The 18,130-nt window shown below is 47.3% G+C and overlaps 2 protein-coding genes across 3 annotated transcripts in view; both read left to right on the top strand.

Moving 5' to 3' along the window:
* The window catches only part of LOC137096240 (zinc finger protein 91-like), a 34,127-nt gene extending 25,613 nt beyond the window's left edge, over positions 1-8,514 (top strand). The window contains exons 4-5 of the mRNA XM_067464994.1: positions 3,999-4,002; positions 4,532-8,514. Of these exons, the coding sequence (XP_067321095.1) occupies positions 3,999-4,002; positions 4,532-5,812 (1,285 nt within the window). The 3' untranslated portion in view covers positions 5,813-8,514. The remainder of the gene's footprint in view (positions 1-3,998; positions 4,003-4,531) is intronic.
* The window catches only part of LOC137096234 (zinc finger protein ZFP2-like), an 81,792-nt gene that overhangs the window by 21,848 nt on the left and 41,814 nt on the right, over positions 1-18,130 (top strand). Inside the window, exons 2-3 of one of the 2 annotated variants that reach the window (XM_067464970.1) lie at positions 585-648; positions 808-893. The gene's annotated coding sequence lies outside the window, so the exon portion shown is untranslated. The remainder of the gene's footprint in view (positions 1-584; positions 649-807; positions 894-18,130) is intronic. The other variant, XM_067464971.1, reaches the window with a different exon arrangement.

Raw genomic sequence — 18,130 nt, 5'->3', positions numbered from 1 at the left:
GCTTTGAGTCCTCTTTCGGGAAATACCGCAGGGTAGAAATGCAACAACAACAACAACAAGCAGCTCTGAGCAGTTTTGGTACTTGGTCAGTGGACTGAGTAATTCAAGCCCAACCTTGCCCTCATCCAACCAGATCTGGTCCTTTTCCCACCCTCTCTCAGGCCGGTGAGTGAGAAGCCCAGAGCTGAGCGAGAGATTCTCCTGAATGGACTGACCGGTCCCCTCTTTCAGGACGGAAATGGCAGGCCTCTCGCGACTTGACTGGAGGCCTCTCTTGTTCCAGCTGGACTTCTGCCTGGCGTCCATTCCGTCAGGGTTCCCTCTGGATTCCTTCTTCGTGACCCTTTGTTGACCTTCCCTTTCTCCTTCCATTTTTCCTTCTTGCTTGCCCCACCCCCCCTCTTCTCATCCTGCTTTCCCATTGTCCTTCTTTGGGGCCACTAGAGATCTCTTCAAGATGGCATTTCATTGATCCAGCTTGCCTTTGGCACTAGGGATTGATCCATCCAGAATTTCCAGTGGTTTCATCACTTCTGTCCCTTCAGCCAATATCTTCTTATGTTGTTTTCCTTTCTCCATTTTAGGAGGTTTCAACTGAACGCTGGATTTCTTCTTTAAGCGCTTTTATCCCATCAATGTCGTATTTTGGTAAGTTTTCAAATAAATGTCTTTTGCAAACAAGCTCCTCTATTTGGCAATGTTTCTGGAGGATGTTTGATAAATCCGTGAGCTGTGCTGACTTCTCTTGGATTCAAGGCCACGCTGAAATCCCTTCCTCCTTTCCTTCCTCTTTTCTCTCTGATCCAGAAAATGACAAATCAAGATGGCGCTGAGACGGGGCCTCTTTCGTCACAAGAAGAACGGCACTTTTATCTTCTGTTTCAAAAACTAAGGTCTCCCATTCATTCTTGTTTCTCCTCCCCTTCCTGCCTTCCTTCCTTCCTTCCTTCCTTCCTTCCTTCCTTCCTTCCTTCCTTTCTGTTTTCTGGGTTATCTCTTTGTCTATATCGGTTAGAGATCCCTGTCTGTATGCAATATGTTAACAGGGTATTATATTGTTATAATCAAACACTTGCCGGTAGAGAGTCGCTCCTTCGTTGCCTCCTTTCCTCCTCCTCCTCCTCTAAATAGTCTTTGGTTCCAAAAGGAGATTTTGAGGGAAGGTCATCAGGTTGGGAAAGTGGGTCGGGGGTTGGCAGTAGAGATGAAAACACCTTCAGCTATTATGTGCGTGCACGTCTCTCCTCCTTGCTTCCCCCCAGTGGCCATCCATCTAGGGCAGTGGTTCTCAACCTGGGGGTCCCCAGATGTTTTGGCCTTCCACTCCCAGAAATCTTAACAGCTGGTCAACTGGCTGGGATTTCTAGGAGTTGTAGGCCAAAACACCTGGAGGGACACAGGTGGAGAACCACTGATCTAGGGAGCGGGAATCCCCCAGGAGACCCCCAAAACATCACGCCTTCCCCCATCAACACCACTGTTGCCAAGTTTGCAAAGGTCCACACTTCTCCTGGGCTTATTTTTGTGTAGCCAGGTGAACTCCTGTCCTCATTTTGAGCTCGTTGGAGGCACTAATCTTGCTAACAACTACGGACAGAACTTTTCATGATTTAGTCTGCCGCCATTCCTAAACTGAAAGTCTAAGTTGAGGTCTTTGAATATCGAATGTTTCTAATTAGACATCCACACATCAATATTTTTTACTAAATTGGATGCGCAGAGGAAGGCCACGTGACTTGCAGGACTGGTGCCACATGTGGCGTCAAGCCGGGCTGCGCACTGGCTAAGTCGTGTTCTCGTTTTGTAATTGCACAAGGGGGAGGAGCTTCCAGGGCCCCTTTCTCCCTCGTTTTTTGAGCTGTCAGGATGAAACTTGCAACAATGGAAGAACACATTGACCACTGTTAGCCCCCCCCCCCCCCCCAAGTTTCAGAACGTTCATCTCATTCATTGATTTTGGGGAATGTTAACCAACATAAACTTAACAATACTATTTCACTGGAAGACCCCAGAGGCCATCCAGTCCAGCCCCCTTCTGCCAGGAAGGAAAAGCACACTCAAACCACTCCCAAAGATGCCCATTAATTTATTTATGACATTTATAGCCTGCCTTCTCACCCTGAAGGAGACTCATTCAGTCTTTGAAACAACAGCAATAATAGAAAACCTATTGGGTAAACTTTGGAGTTAGTGCCCCTCAACTTTGTTTACCGCACAGAGTTGATTCAACCCCCAGCAATCCCTTTCTATCTCTCAATCCCTTTACAGAATGAACACGATGGTTGCTAATTAGACATCCATACATCAATATTGTTTACCAAATTGGATGCCAATGTCCTGCCAGATGGAAATCCAGTTTGATCTGGATCAGAGAATGGATTGCGCTTTTGACCAATATATTTGGGGGGGGGGGGGGTGGTTTTTTAAAATTTGTAGGCAACTCTACAGATGGCAGAGGGTTCAAATCCCCCTTTCCACCTCCTTCTCCCCCTGCGTGCCTCCTCCCAGTCCCTTTGCCCTGCTCGGGTGCCTCTTCTGTGCGAGGCCAGGCATCGTGGACCCTCCATGCCCAATCTGACCATGCCAGGGGTCAAAGGGGATGGTCGCAAGGGTCGGCGAAGGCCAAAGGGGTTCAGAAGGCAAACACCCAGCCTTGCAATTTACAGAGTTTCATCATCATCTCATCTATCCTGCTTCCTGCTAACAATAAAAGCAACACAGGATATCATTTAAAGCCAAAAAACGCACACATTAAAATTAAAGATTGACACTATTTAAAATAAACAGTTGAAGCCAATTAGAAGCCTGTTCTGAGCCATCCCAGGAAAGGTAAGCAGTCCCAACCCGTCACCTTGTTGGCCTTTAAAGCAGTAATGCAAACGTTAATGGATCACCTGCTGGACGCTCTCAGTTGGGCCAAGACGTTGGAGGGCAACAAGCAGGACTCAGAGGTGGCCGTACTCCCAGGAGACTGAAGAGCCCTCCCCAAAACTAGGAGGCAAAGTGGGCCCCACAATCTGCAGTTATTGTGAAGAGAAAGCCATGGTGCTTGTCAATGTGATCAATAAACTCTCTGGTGAATTGGGGGACCATTTACCTGGTGGCACAAGCTATGCAATGTCCTGCTTAGGAAACAAGCCTGGCACTACCCAGGTGACAAATTCAGCTCAACTGGCAGGTGATCCTCAATGAAACCCCTGCAAATGGGCTCTGAGGGCCAAAGAGAGGCCTGTAGTGGATGCGGTGAACTTGATGCCTTCCCTCCTACCCCTTGAACCATAGCACAACATCATCTTTAACACTAGAGGTCCATCCATCCGTCTCCTCTACAGCCGCTCTCTCATGTACTGCTGCTAGGCTGAGTGTGCTTCTGCATCCCTATCTCTGATTTATTGGTGGTCAGTGTAGAAGTTTGCATTTTCCTTTGTTTTTCTCATTGTTTCTTCTGCCTGATGTTTCATACCTTTGTGGTATAGGTTTTGTAGGAGTGCAATATGTCAAGGTACTTTGCAGCCTAATGTGCTCTCAATGCCTCCAGGTGCCTTGATTTTTGAAACGTGGGGCAGGGCTCGCACTGCAGGGAAAGAGAGGAGCAGGAACATATTTTTTCCTGCGTTGGAAGAAATGAAGTCTTTTCTCCCAAGACGGATCACTTGGGATGGTCTGCCCGTACAGGTGGTCACTCAAGTTCTGAGTTGGGATGTGAGGATGTGGGATCTAGGCAGGAAACGCTTTGCAACCTGAGCCCTTTCTGCGCTGACCGTATTGTTAGAAGTCTTCCTTTGCAAAGATTGGGTAACACTCTTAACACAGTGCAGTGCAAACAATCTCCTGCAGAGAATCGTGGGCCACTCTCCCCTCTTAGCAGGGCTTGCTCTTTGTTGGGCAAGTGTTAAAGTTCTTCTCAGCAGGCAAAGGCTCTTCTCAATAGGACCGCTCTTTCTCCCTTCTTCTCCGGCATTGGCTACAGCACCAAGCTATTGTTCTTATTGTTCAAGGAGAGTTTTCTGTGCTCTGCTCCTGATAAGGTTTTCCTCTCATTTCTCTGGCAGGTGACCTCTGGATGAACCTTGAGAAGAACACTTCTTAGGTCAGGAATGAAATTACACGGCACTCACAAGAAATAAGTTGGAGAAATTATATTTCAAGCTCCATAGCTGTGTATTCAAGGAGGAAAGGCAGGATTGTGCTGTAAACAGTGGGCCTTGGTAATTTATTTATTCAAATGGACTAGAGCAATACTAAGACTGAGAAGAGGAAATCAGGAAAACATATCTGTGACCTTCTGGCATAATATTTGAATCATAATTGTAAAAGAATGGAAAACCTCAATTCCTTGTCAAAATCACACAGAGGGGAGAAGTTACATAATTCTATGGACTGTGGGAAATGTTTCACTGGGAAAAATTCTCTTACTAAACATCAAAGAACTCACACAGGGGAGAAACCACATACATGCATTGAATGTGGAAATAGCTTTGGTCGCAGTGCAAATCTGCGTACCCATCAAAGGACTCACACAGGAGAGAAGCCGTATAAATGCATGGCATGTGGAAAGAACTTCAGTCGGAGTTCACATCTGCATTCCCATCAAAGGACCCACACAGGGGAGAAGCCACATAAATGCATTGAATGTGGAAAGAGCTTCAGTCAGAGTTCAAATCTGCATACCCATCAAAGGACCCACACAGGGGAGAAACTACATAAATGCATTGAATGTGGAAAGAGCTTCAATGGGAGTGGAAAGCTGCGTTCCCATCAAAGGGTCCACACAGGGGAGAAACCACATAAATGCATGGAATGTGGAAAGTGCTTCAGTGAAAATGGGACTCTGCGTAACCATCAAAGGATCCACACAGGAGAGAAGCCACATAAATGCATGGAATGTGGAAAGAGTTTCAGTGAGAGTGCAAATCTGCGCAATCATCAAAGGACCCATACAGGGGAGAAACCACATAAATGCATGGTTTGTGGAAAGAGCTTCAGACTGAGTTCTCATCTGCATTCCCATCAAAGGATCCACACAGGGGAGAAGTCACATAAATGCATGGAATGTGGAAAGAGCTTCAGTCAAAATGGGACTCTGCGTACCCATCAAAGGACCCACACAGGAGAGAAACCACATAAATGCATGGAATGTGGAAAGAGCTTCAGTCGAAATGGGACTCTGCGTGACCATCAAAGGACCCACACAGGAGAGAAACCACATACATGCATGGAATGTGGAAAGAGCTTTAGTGAAAATGGGACTCTGCGTAACCATCAAAGGACCCACACAGGAGAGAAACCACATAAATGCATGGAATGTGGAAAGAGCTTCAGTGAAAGTGGACATCTGCGTACCCATCAAAGAATTCACACAGGAGAAAAGCCACATACATGCATGGAATGTGGAAAGAGCTTCAGTAAGAGAGGACATCTGCATATCCATCAAAGGACCCACACAGGGGAGAAGCCACATAAATGCATGGAATGTGGAAAGAGCTTCAGTCAGAGTAACAGTCTGCGTACACATCAGAGGACCCACACAGGGGAGAAGCCACATAAATGCATGGAATGTGGAAAGAGCTTCAGTGAAAGTGGACATCTGCGTACCCATCAAAGAATGCACACAGGAGAAAAGCCACATAAATGCATGGAATGTGGAAAGAGCTTCAGTCACATTGGACATCTGCGCACCCATCAAAGAACCCACACAGGGGACAAACCACATAAATGCATGGAATGTGGAAAGAGCTTCAGTCAGAGTGGACATTTGCGTATCCATCAAAGAACCCACACAGGGGAGAAGTCACATATCACATATACTTGAGTATAAGCTGACCAAATATAAGAAGAGACACCTAATTTTACCAAAAAAAATTGAAAACTTATTGACTTGAGTATAGGCCGAGGGTGGGAAATGTAGCAGCTATTGGTAAATTTCAAGAATAAAAATAAAAATAGATGGCAATAAAATTACATTAATTGGGGCATCTATAGGTTAAATGTTTCTGAATAATTGCACAAAACTGTAATTTAAGATAAGACTGTCCAACTCTGATTAACTCATTATTCTAACCTTCAGTGCTTATGTATCCTTCCAATAATAATAAATAGGGTAAAATAATAAATGTAGTAATAATAATAACAATGGAATGATGTATTACATGTTTTAATAATAATAATAATAATAATAATAATAATAATAATAAACTTTGTACCCCGCCACCATCTCCCCAGTGGGGGCTCGGAGCGCTTTACATGGGGCCAAGCCCGGACAACATATTACAGCAAAATAAAACCAAAACATAAACAACAAGCAACATCATCAAATTACATAGAAAAAAAGAGAGATAAACACAGTAGCAAAATAACATTCCAATAAACACAATCACAATAATAATGGGCGGGTCACATGTACAGGATAAAACGATTAAAAGATTCTAATGAGATAAAATGTATCCTTCCAATAATAATAAATAGGGTAAAATAATCAATGTAATAATAATAATTGAATAATTTATTAAATGTATTAATAAATAGCGTAAAACAATAAGTGAAATAATAACAACAATGACAGCGTAAAATAATAGATGTAATAATAAGAACACACACTCTACGCGGGGCTGCCTTTGAAGACTGTTCGGAAATTACAACTAGTCCAACGGGCGGCAGCCAGATCATACACCGGAGCATCGTACAGGGAGCATACCATCTCCTTGTTGTGCCAGCTCCACTGGCTGCCGATCCACTTCTGAGCTCAATTCAAAGTGCTGGTTTTGACCTATAAAGCCCTGTACGGTTCTGGCCCAGCTTACTTGGCCGAACACATCTCCCTCTACGTCCGCCTCGCAGTTTAAGATCATCGCAGTTTAAGATCACCCTGCTCTCGCTCCCGCCAGTGTTGAAAATACGTCTGGCAGGGCCAAGAGACGGAGCCTTCTTGGCTGTGGCCCCTGCCTGTGGAACTTGCTTCCTGCTGAGATAAGATGGTCTCCATCCCTCCTCTCATTTAGGAAGAAATTGAAGTCGTGGTTCTGGGACCAGGCTTTTGGACAACAGGCATAGATAGCATTTTAGAGATAAGATTGGATATGGAATTGACTGGATACGGCTATCAATGCTGTTTTTTACTGTTTTAATGAATGTTTTACTTATTGTTTTAATTGTTATTATATTTCTTTGTTATATGTAGTGGCATCAAATTGCTGCCAAATGTAAGCGGTCCTGAGAAGAAATGGGATAGAAATACCGGAAATAAATAAATAGAGAAAAACAGTAGTATTAACAGAATAAAATAAATGTAGTAATAGCTATAGAGTAAAATAATAAATGTAATAATAATAACAGAGTAAAAGAAATATAATAATAATAGAGTACAATAATAAATGTAACCGTAACAACAAATACAACAGTAATAATCAACTTATCGCCATAGTTTATTGTAACTACAGTATACATTTTTGGGGAAATGCTGTACGTATATGAATAATAAAAAGTGGGAAAGACTGACTTGGGAAGAGGGTGAGAAAGAAGTCCTGGAAGCGGGAATAGTTGGAATGGGAAGGAGTGTTTGGAAAAGTGGGAAAGTGAGGTGGAAAGGGGGTCTCTGGAAAAGTAAGACTGAATGGGATAGGAAGGGGGCAACTAGAAAAGGGGAAGATTGGAGTACGAAAAGTGTGTGGGAAAAGTGGAGGAAAGACTGAGATAGGAAGGGAGGAAGGTGTCGCCTGTCCCATCCAAGGAGGGACGAAGCCCTGGGTCCCCTCCTCCTCTCCACCTGAGCACTGGAGTCCTGGCCATGGATATACAAATAAGACATCCCCTGAAAATAAGCCATAGCATGTCTTCTTGAAAAAGAAATATAAGACAGTGTCTTATTTTTGGGAAAACACGGAAGGAACAACTTTGTTTACTAGGACGCAGTGGAGCCATGGCTTCAAACCACAAGGCAGGAGATTCCACCTGAACATGAGGAAGAACTTCCTAACTGTGAGAGCTGTTCAGCAGTGGAACTCTCTGCCCCGGAGGGAGTGTGGTGGAGGCTCCTTCTTTGGAGGCTTTGGAGCAGAGGCTGGATGGCTATCTTTATGGTGTGCTTTGAATGCAATGTTCCTGCCTCTTGGCAGAATGGGGTTGGACTGGATGATGGCCCAGGAGGTCTCTTCCAACTCAAGGATTCTATGAAATGAGATTGGGACCCACTAATAATTCACAAGTTATAACAATGAGGGGACATTTGTTTATTGTGGGTTTTAGGAATGAGTTTATTTAGAAACATTTACTATATTTAGTTTACTATATTTAGAAAGAGTAAATATAGAACAACATTTAAAGTGAGTAAATACAGGTAAAAATCCCTGTGCGGCAAGAGTTGTGTTGATTGGTTGTTATATTAGTTTTCTTACTATGTCGTTGTGTGTTGTTCAGTCTTTCATGTTTGTTAAGGATTCCTTTCCAAAAATCCCAATATTGTAATTTGTATAGACATGCCTTTCTTTCTTGCCTTTGAATAAAAACTATTTTGAAAAACCAGAGTGTGATGTGGCAGCCACAAAAGCCAATGTGATCCCAGGCTGTGCCAAGAGGAGACGTGGTGTCTTCGTCCAAGGAAGTCACAGCCTCCTTTCTCCTGCTTTGCTCAGACCTCACCTGCAATCGCTCTGTCTCCCGTTCTGGGCAGCACAACTCAAGGCGGATATGGACAAGCCAGAATATCTCCAGAGACGGGCTGTAGGGAATGTCTCAAAAGAGCTGGGTGTGTTTAGCTTAGAGCAGTGGGTCTCGCCCTGTGGGTCTCTCCCCAGGTGTTGTGGCCTACAACTCCCAGAACTCCCAGCCAGTTGACCAGTTGTGAGGATTTCTGGGAGGTGAAGGCCAAAACGCATCTGGGGAGAGACCCACAGGTTGAGAAGAGAAGGAAGGGCTTCTTCCTCGGCAGGGAGGGAGGGGAGGGGGCAGCCACAGAATGGTTTTTTGGGGTTCATGTGACCCCACGACTGTCATGTAGAAAAAGATGGAATGCATGACACTCACCTCCAATGTCTCATGAGACAGTTCAGAATAGACACGTGTTCACAGCAGAACAATCTAAAGGGTTAAGAAAACAGAGAAGATGGCGTGACAGGGACGGAATCTGGAGAGAAGGATGGGAGCGGCTTGTATGTGCCCGTCCTTCTCTGCCACGCGGCTTGCTATCTGCCATTGGTTAGAGGCTGTAACGATATAGCTAATTATAATGTATGTTTCAAAAATGTTGATTAATGTTACGATGCAAGTGCAGGCCAGGTGATGTGTCGCCTGAGCTGAGGCGTTGCCATAGCGACGGAACCGGCTGTGAGAATGTATCCAAGTGAGAGAAGCCAAAGGGGCGGAGCTAACTGCCACTCGGCCGGGGCAGGCGTTTGGAAAGAGAGCGTTCCTTTTAGTCAGCGGACAAGAGTGGAAGTTGGGTTCTGGTGTGTGGAGACCCTGAACCCGGGGGTCTAAGTCTTCAGCCTGCGTGTTTACAGAGTCAGTTGGGCCTCTTTAAATTAGGAATTAGCTCGTGAGCTCAGGGGAAAGCGGAAGGGAGAAAAAGGCAAGTCAGTGAATCCTTAAATAAATATCTCCTTGACCAGTTCTTTATAATCAAGACTCATGTCCATTTATTGAGGAGAAGATTTACCTCAGAAGAAGGCGGCTGAAGATATTGGAAGTGGAGGGGACATGATTTTAAAAGGGAATTTTCATATATTTCCCCAATGCCCATATGTCATGATTTACTGCCATATTGGCCTATTTCTGCAGTAGGCCTTTGTTCACAGAAAATGCTGATTGTTTGAGAAATCAGTGCTCCGAAGAAGAAGTTACTATTCAAGGGTAACAACATATCTGGACAAAACCAGGTAGCTGTTGGCTAGATAGAACCCCCCAGTTTCCCAGTCGCTCTGAAGCCATGTTTGCAACAGACTCACAGATAAGATACAGTCATGGTCAGAGAACAATGGACTAGAGTTATGTTATAGTTGTGCCATTGTTAGGATCCCACGTGTGCTATAATGTCAATCAAAATCATAAACAACTAATGAACAACTGCATAGCTAGCTTAGACCAATGAAATGATTTGTCCTTGGGAACCAATGAGATGATTGATTTCTATGTACCAATCAAACTGTTTTAATGAAAGTCATAAATAATCAATGCAACCAACTTTAGGTTGGACAAACCCCTTGATTGCATTTCCATGTGCATGTTTGTCACTATTGCTTCAGCTATTGCGCAATAAATAGCATTTTGCAGTTTTAAAGATTCAACTTTCGTGGTGTCCTTCCTCGCCCTCCTTGGGAAGGGGCAATCTGCTCTTGGATTTTGGATTTGTGGATTATCTTGATCGCTTTTGCCCCTACAGAAGAAAGGATTCTCGTTGGGGTCATCATGAGTTCCTCCTTCAAAAAAGTGCCTCCAGTTAAAACATTTTCAACGTCATATCTCGGTTCCACATACCACCACAACTTTAGTCTCCTCGTTGCCCTGGTTATTTATTTGTTTATTTCCAAAACTTTTGCCCCGCCCTTCTCAACCCCTCCGCGGGGGGGGGGGGACGGGGGGGACTCAGGGCGGCTTCCAATTGGCAACAATTCGATGCCGCAGAATAAAATACAAAACAGCAATTATAACAGTTAAAAGCATAAACATTAAGACATAAAGATTAAAACAGTATACTCACAGTCCATTGAGCTATTGCCAGTCTGGTGGCCATTTATCTAGCTGTATACTATCATCATCATCATCTTTAATTACTTATTAATCGCCCTCCATCCGAGATGCTCCAGGCGATTTACATAGCAGAAATTATACAGGATAAAACACAAATGCTAGGAGGATGAAATGCCCTGAGTCACGCACGGCCCATCTCAAAGAGGGAGGCCATAAGGAATTCCGCCATAAGGCAGGAGGGGCAGGAACAGGGAAGGCCCACCTGCGCCTGGTGCTTTCCAAGGGCACTTCCCGAGGACCCGGTATTTAGAGCAAATCGTGTTGGGATGGTCGTGGCGACCTCCGATGATGGGAGAAGGAGAGAAGGAGGTCTCTAAGATACAATGGACATCCCTGGCCATATAAGGTTTTCAAGGTCAGGACCAGCATCTTATACAAACCACGATGCTCAATTGGGAGCCAGTGTAGATGCCGCAGCACTGGTGTTATATGGCATTTCATGGGCATTTTTGTGAGTAACCTGGCTGCAGTATTCTGGACAATACGAAGCTTTCGGGTCGTCGAAATAGGAAGGCCAACATACAAGGCGTTACAATAGTCTAGCCTAGCATGGATGACGGTGACCGTGGCATGGATGACGGTTGCCAGAGCCTCATCCGACAGGTAAGGTGCCAGTTGCCTCGCTTGTCGTAGATGGAAAAAGGCCTGTTTGCTGGCAGCAGTGACCTGAGCCTCCATCGTCAGCTGCGAATCCAAAACGACACCCAAGCTCTTAACGGTAGGCGATGGAGATAGAGCAGCGCCATCAAGGTAGGTAACGGATGGGTCGGACCTATCGGGTGGCCATGCCACAGGATCTCAGTCTTCACCGGATTCACCTTCAGTCTGCTAGCACGTAGCCAGTTCGACAGAGCCTCCAGGCATAAGGTGAAATTGTCAGGGATTGACGTTACTCCAGGCTCCAAGTGCAACAGGAGTTGGGTGTCATCCGCATATTGATAGCAGTCCAGGTAATGTGTTCCAAAGTTGGGGAGCCACAGAGGAGAAGGCTCTCTCCCTTGTGCCCACAAGACGAGTTTGTGAGATTGGTAGGGGTGAAAGGAGGGCCTCCCTTGAAGATCGAAGGGCCCGGGTTGGTACATAGAGAGAGATACGGTCACAAAGGTAGGCGGGTCCCAAACCGTTTAGGGCTTTGTAGGTGATAACCTGTACCTTGAATTGGGACCGGAAAATAACCGGCAGCCAGTGGAGCTCCTTAAACATGGGAGTCGCCCGCTCCCTATAACTAGCCCCAGTTATTAATCTGGCTGCCAAACGTTGGACAAGTTGTAGTTTCTGTGCCGTCTTCAAGGGTAGCCCCACGTAGAGTGCATTGCAGTAATCCAGTCTAGAGGAGTGGACCACCATGGTCAAGTCAGACTTCACGAGGTATGGTCGCAGCTGGCGCACAAGTTTTAACTGCGCGAAGGCCCTCCCGGCCACCGCCGACAGTCTGTCCCATTGTGTAGCTGAAGGAGGCTTTGAGAGGATTGCATTCACGTGCCTGCCTAGTGACAGCGTTGTGTGTGTTTTGACTCGGCTTCTCCTTGTCTTCCACCCTCGCTCAGTTGTGCAGGCCTCACCTAAACAAGAGAAAGACTGTCCTGATGGGAAGAAGAGCTGTTCAGTGGTGGAGTCTGCTCCTCCCGGGAGTCCAGAAGAGTCTGTTGGGGGTTCATGGGTTGTTTATTCCTACACGGTCTGATGATGATTCGCCCATCAGCACATAAGCAATACTGGCTGCGAGGAGGAGGTGTGTGTTCTTTAGCCGATAAGCCATTGATCCGTTGGGTCATGGAGTCCGGCCCCATTCTGCTTCAAGCAGCACCACCAGACACAGCATCCTCCATGGGTTGCCCTCCAGCCTCTTTTTGAGGTCACCCAGAGAGAGGACACACACCCCCAATCTTTCGAGGCCCTTGCCTAGATGCAACTTTTTTTTTTGGGCTGCAAAGTTCAACAACAAGCCACACAATTTTGGTCGGGAGCTCATTCCGACCCAGGCTGGCTTTGACCTCCTTCTTTGGAAGCTTTTAAACAGCGGCTGGATGGCCATCTGTCAGGGGTGATTTGAATGCAATATTCCTGCTTCTTAGAATCATAGAATCATAGAATCAAAGAGTTGGAAGAGACCTCATGGGCCATCCAGTCCAACCCCCTGCCAAGAAGCAGGAATATTGCATTCAAATCACCCCTGACAAATGGCCATCTAGCCTCTGCTGGATCAATTTTGCTCCCTTTAAGAGCCACAGAGCACCCTTTAAGAACTGCTAATCTAGACCCTATATACTCCATACAGCCCAAAGTCCCCTTGCTGTTTTTGCTGTTGGCGTGATATCGAGCTACTTTCAGCAGGGAGAACCCGAGGACCGCGCCAAAAGGGTCCTGGATACCTTGGTGAGGCCAGCGAAGCCAATCTCAAATGTTTAAAGTATTAAAAATAATAATACCTCACCAAAGTGGAAGAAGATTTATCAAGCGACCGAGGCGTTTATTAGCGATTCAGCTGATATCAGATGCATTGCAGGAATCATTCCACCACAAGCATAGCAATACAAAGAATACAGGCGTATTTATAGCAAAAATACAAAGGAAAACAATTTAAACAGCTGGGAGGAGGCTGGGCGGCCCGCCCCCACTCTGAACCAATCAGTTTGCTTCTCCGCCTCTAGGGGGCCTATGAGCGCCCTCTGCTCACCTCTCAAGATGGGCGAATCAGGGAAGAGGAGGCAGGATGGCTGCCGGCAATGGAGGAGATGAGGGGATTAGGAACTTGCCAGCCAGCTGGAATGTGAGCCCATTGTTTGGCTGGCAAGGGGCAATCATCATTTGAAAGGCTTTCCTGTTATGAAGGATTTGGAGGAGGAAGAAAAACAGGCTTGGGGGGGAGAAACAACTGGGTCGGACAGTGGACCTCAAAAAGGGATCAACGCTGTCCTTTGTAAATTTAATCATCCTTTTTTCCAGATTTCTGTAGACTTCCTCATTCTTGCTAGTCAAGCTCAGAGGGCGAGATGAGGGAATCAACAGGTATTGTTCCATGCAGATAAGTCAATCAGGGATGAGCAGAGAATTTCCCTCAAGCATTGCAACAGTTTCTGGTCACTTTTTGTAGGGCAAAAGTCAAAGGAGAGGCAGGGGGACATGTTACATTTCATACAATATTTTCTTATACACAGTTCATAAGGGAAACCCCATCCCCAGCCCATATCCCAGTAAGTTTTATTGCAATATTTGATCTTTATTATAACACAAACTAGAAATCCCATGCTCTTAGGAAGGGCGTGTGGAAACGGAGGTTGCTAGCAGTTCAAATCAAGCATTGATAGAAAGTTCATGGCCAGGGTTGTGGCAAACAGTCCAGTCCACGCAGCAGAGAGTCATGGTTTCAGGCTGGAATCAGCAGATGGGCGCTGAGTTGAAAAACAACAAAATCCATCGCTCTGTCCTTGGTGAACTATGTCTCCCGTCCAAGGACTGGGCCTCCTGCTCGGCCCCCTTTCCAGGGCCTCCTGCGGGCATCCAAAACAAGCCCCCCCCCCCCCCCGCTGCAGGGCTGAGCAGGGACGAGCGGCAGCAAGGAGAAAATGAGCTGCTTTGTGTGGAGCCGGCAGAGTTTGGCGACCAGCTGTTTCCTGTCAAATTATATTACTTAGAACAAAATGATTATTTCTCGGGCGTAGGGATCCAAAATGGGGAAAGCGAGATAGCAGTTAGGCTTAGAATTAACCATGGAAAAATATGGCACCAAAATGGAGTTAGCTTGAGGCAGGGGAAGATACAATGTGTCAAGCGGGAAAGTTTAAAAGTTGCAAGTTTCAAGTGCCTCCATTTGAGAGTTGATACAAAGTCAGGGCTAGAGGGAAAGCGAGAGAGGCTGAGTGCATTCTTAGCTTCAGCTGCCTGTTGGGTCACATTACACCAGTTCTTTCCAATTTTTCCAATTTTTGGTGGCCAGGAACTGCGGAACTCTCCGCTGCAGTGCGGAGCAATTACTGGGCGGGGGGGGGGGGTCCCGCCATCAGGCGCATCACACCGTTGCCTAATGTTCAGCTTGTTGTGCACTCAGACTCCGAGATCTTTTTCACATGTTGCTGATGGAATCTCCTTTCTTGTAGTTTGAAGCCATTGTGTCCATTGCGTCCTAGTCTCCAGGGCAGCAGAAAGGAAGCTTACTCCCTCCCAGTGAGTTCCTCTCACATAATTATCCCTGGCCCTCATCATGTCTCCTCTCCGCCTTCTCTTCTTAAGGCTAAACATGCCCAGCTCTTTCAGCCGCTCCTCATGGGGCTTGTTCTCCAGACCCTTGATCCTTTGAGTCATCTTCCTCTGGACACTTTCCACCTTAGAGGCAACATCTCCCTTCCATTGTGGTGCCCAGAAGTGGACACAGTGGTGGGATTCCAAGTAAAGCGGTCTGACCCTGGCAGAATTGGGGGTGGGGGTGGGGGTGGGGAGAGAGAGTGAGACTGAATTGGGAGCAGAACAGAAGCCCAACCCAGGAGGGAGGGAGGGAGGGAGGGAGGGAAGGGGGCCAGGCTTGTGGATTGCCTTTAGTAGGCATTGGATGAGAAGGTGCTCCATAGCCAAGACTGGTTTAAGATCAGATCTTAGTGATGGAGGTGGGAGAGTGGAGTCAGTTCAGTTTGAGATATCTCATGGGGAAGGGGCCTTCCCTCCACCTCCTCCCCTCGGGAATATTGTGGAGTGGGCTCTGCCCCCTCCCTCTCCCCTCCACACAGACTTCCTCTTGTCCTGCTTCTGAGGGAGGCGGGCGTCAGCCTTTCCCACCTTCAGGAGTATGACCTTGGGACCCTTTCCATGGGCTTCCCTTTCCTCCCACCCTCACAGGCCTTCCCCTTCCTTCCTTCCTTCCTTCCGTCCGTCCTGGCCTAACAGGCTATTCCTGGGCTTCTTCCTCATGCAGATAAACAGCTTTGCCCTCACAGAGCCGCCTCCTCCTCTCACAACAAACAGACACAGGAGCTTCACACAGGAGATTGACACCTGAGTAAATTGTGGTGCCCAACCTGGGGCTTCTCTCACTGAGGCCTTCTCTCACTGAGGCCTTCTCACCCTGAGGCCTTCTCTCACTGAGGCCTGCTGAGCTACAGGCACACTTGCTTATCTTGAACCTTTCCAGAGCTTGGCTTGCATTTTTGTAATTTAGTCTACCTAGTAGTGATATCGAGCTCTTTTGGGGGGTTCTCCCAGCGAGGGGAGGCCCAAAGGACCGCAAATGGGGTCCTGACCTTGGCGAGCGACCAGCGGAGGCCAATTCAAAAAGACGCAAAAACGTTGAAAATTAATCTCACCAAGGCTGAAGAGGAGATCTGCGACCGAAGCGTTTATTTTGCGATTCAGCTGAAAAGGATGCGTTACAGGGATGAATCCTCAAGTAAGCATGCAGTACAGTAATTTTCAGGCATATTTATACAGTCAGAACAAAGAAATCCGGGTTTGAATCTCCCGCCCGCCTCCTGTCAGTTCCCTCTGTCCTGATTGGCCGGCTCCGGAACAGCTGGGAGGAGGCTTGGCCGCCGGTCCCACCCCCCCTCCAATCGCCGGCCGCTGCCACCTCTAGAGGGCCAATCAGAGCCCTCAGAGCGCCTCCAGAGATTGTCCAATCAGCGGCCAGGAGGCGGGCTCTGGTTTGACAGCGCAGGGGGGCAGAACGCCCGGGAGGCGTCCGCCAGCTGATTGAACACCTTTTGTCTGCTCACAGCAGGGGAGGCGGATGGGAGAACAAGGGATTTCCTGGGTCCTGATAAAAGATGTGTATAGGCAAAAAAGGGTGGCTATGGGTGGTGTCTGGATCTTCAACCTTGCGGGCAAAGGGTCCTTTGTCACAAGGGAGCATGCACAAACACCGTACTTGATGCAATCAGTCTGTTTTTCCGGGCTTCTGGCTGATAAAATCTCTGGCTTTTTTCTGTCTGAACTCTGAAAGACAAAGCCACAGATTTGCCAGTATTTTCCATGCAATGTCAATATGGATGGAGTTCCTTCCAAGGAAATTGAATTTCCTTAACTGTAATCCCCGGGTCGCATATTCTTTTATAGGGTAAAGTTCAAGAGGGGAAAGACAAGGAAGGGGGGAGGCGAGGATACACCTTATTTCATTTCATATTACACATACTTCATACATACATTCTTTACAGTCTATCATAATTCATAGATTTCATAGGAAAGATCCCCATCCCAGCAAAGTTTTATTAGAAAACCCCACAGCAATCAATAAAGGCAATCATCAGAGTTCCTGAGGTATGATCCTTTGCAACGAGGGCATGCACCCACAAGCGGGGGCCATGCTTTTCAAGCGGCTGGTTTGGAGTTCATAGAGGAAGTCCGTGGCGCTAGGGCACCAAGTCAGTCAGAGAAGGCAGAAAAAGTCCGTAAAAGAATCTGTGAGTGGCGGCAGGCGGGCCAATGTCCTTTGGAGAACTGCATCTCCCAGCCAAGACCTGGGACTCATCTGGCCTCCCTCCCCGGGGCCGCTGCGGTCGGCTGCTGCAGATCCCAGGCGGCCTGAATCCACGTGGAGCGAGGGCTGCCGCGGAGAAGCGGGGAGCCCCGGTTTGACAATCAGCTGTTCCTCTGCAAGACAGAAGTTCTAAAAACAAACCTAATTTCTTCCCGGGAGGAGCAGCCCAAAACAGAGAAACTGGGATGGCAGATAGACTTAGAATTAGTCACTGAACAAGGCAAAATTGGAACGGCGGCGATCCGCCATGTTAAATGTTTAGTGGATAGCGGGGTCCGAAATGGCGGTTTCCTTATCCGCGTTTTGGTCGAACGCAGATTCGGGGTCCGGGGAGCACCTGGAGGTGCCCCCCGCGGGCTCACGGCTCTCCGGAGCCCAGAAAGGAGTTTATGGAAACGTTTATGGAGTGCTGAGCCAGGAAGGGATACAAAAGTATCATGCGGAAAGACAAAAAGTTTCAAGTTTCAAGTGGTTTATTAGGGAACGATACAAAGTAAGGAGAGGGGAAAGTTAGCTGAGGTTTGCAGGCATTCCTGGTCTTGGAGCTGGCGGCTGAGGCACATTCCATCTGCTGGCCTCAAAGTTCGGCCCAGGAACTGCGGAACTCCCTGCTGCAGTTCAAATTAAAGTAAAAGCCGGGCTACCAACAGCGTCAGCTGTCAGTAGTGAATGTATAATATTTCCAAAACAGAGAGAGAGTGACACTGCAGCAGGGGAGGAGGACAGGAGCCCAACCCAGCAGGCAGGGAGGGAAGGCCAGGCTTGAGGATTGGGTTCGGGTAGTCCTTGGGTGAGGCTGTGGCCCATCTCCCAGTCTGGCTGGCCTCCCCCCCCCCCCCCCCCCCTGAAAGGCAGGAATGGGCAGCAGCAGGCACCAGAGGGAGAATCCTCCTGGGAGGCCGGGTCTGCCTGGAGACTGGTGACGCC

This window comes from Anolis sagrei, chromosome 2 (genome assembly GCF_037176765.1).
Source record: "Anolis sagrei isolate rAnoSag1 chromosome 2, rAnoSag1.mat, whole genome shotgun sequence".
Lineage (NCBI taxonomy): Eukaryota > Metazoa > Chordata > Lepidosauria > Squamata > Dactyloidae > Anolis > Anolis sagrei.
This window is presented reverse-complemented; position numbering and strand designations above follow the sequence as displayed.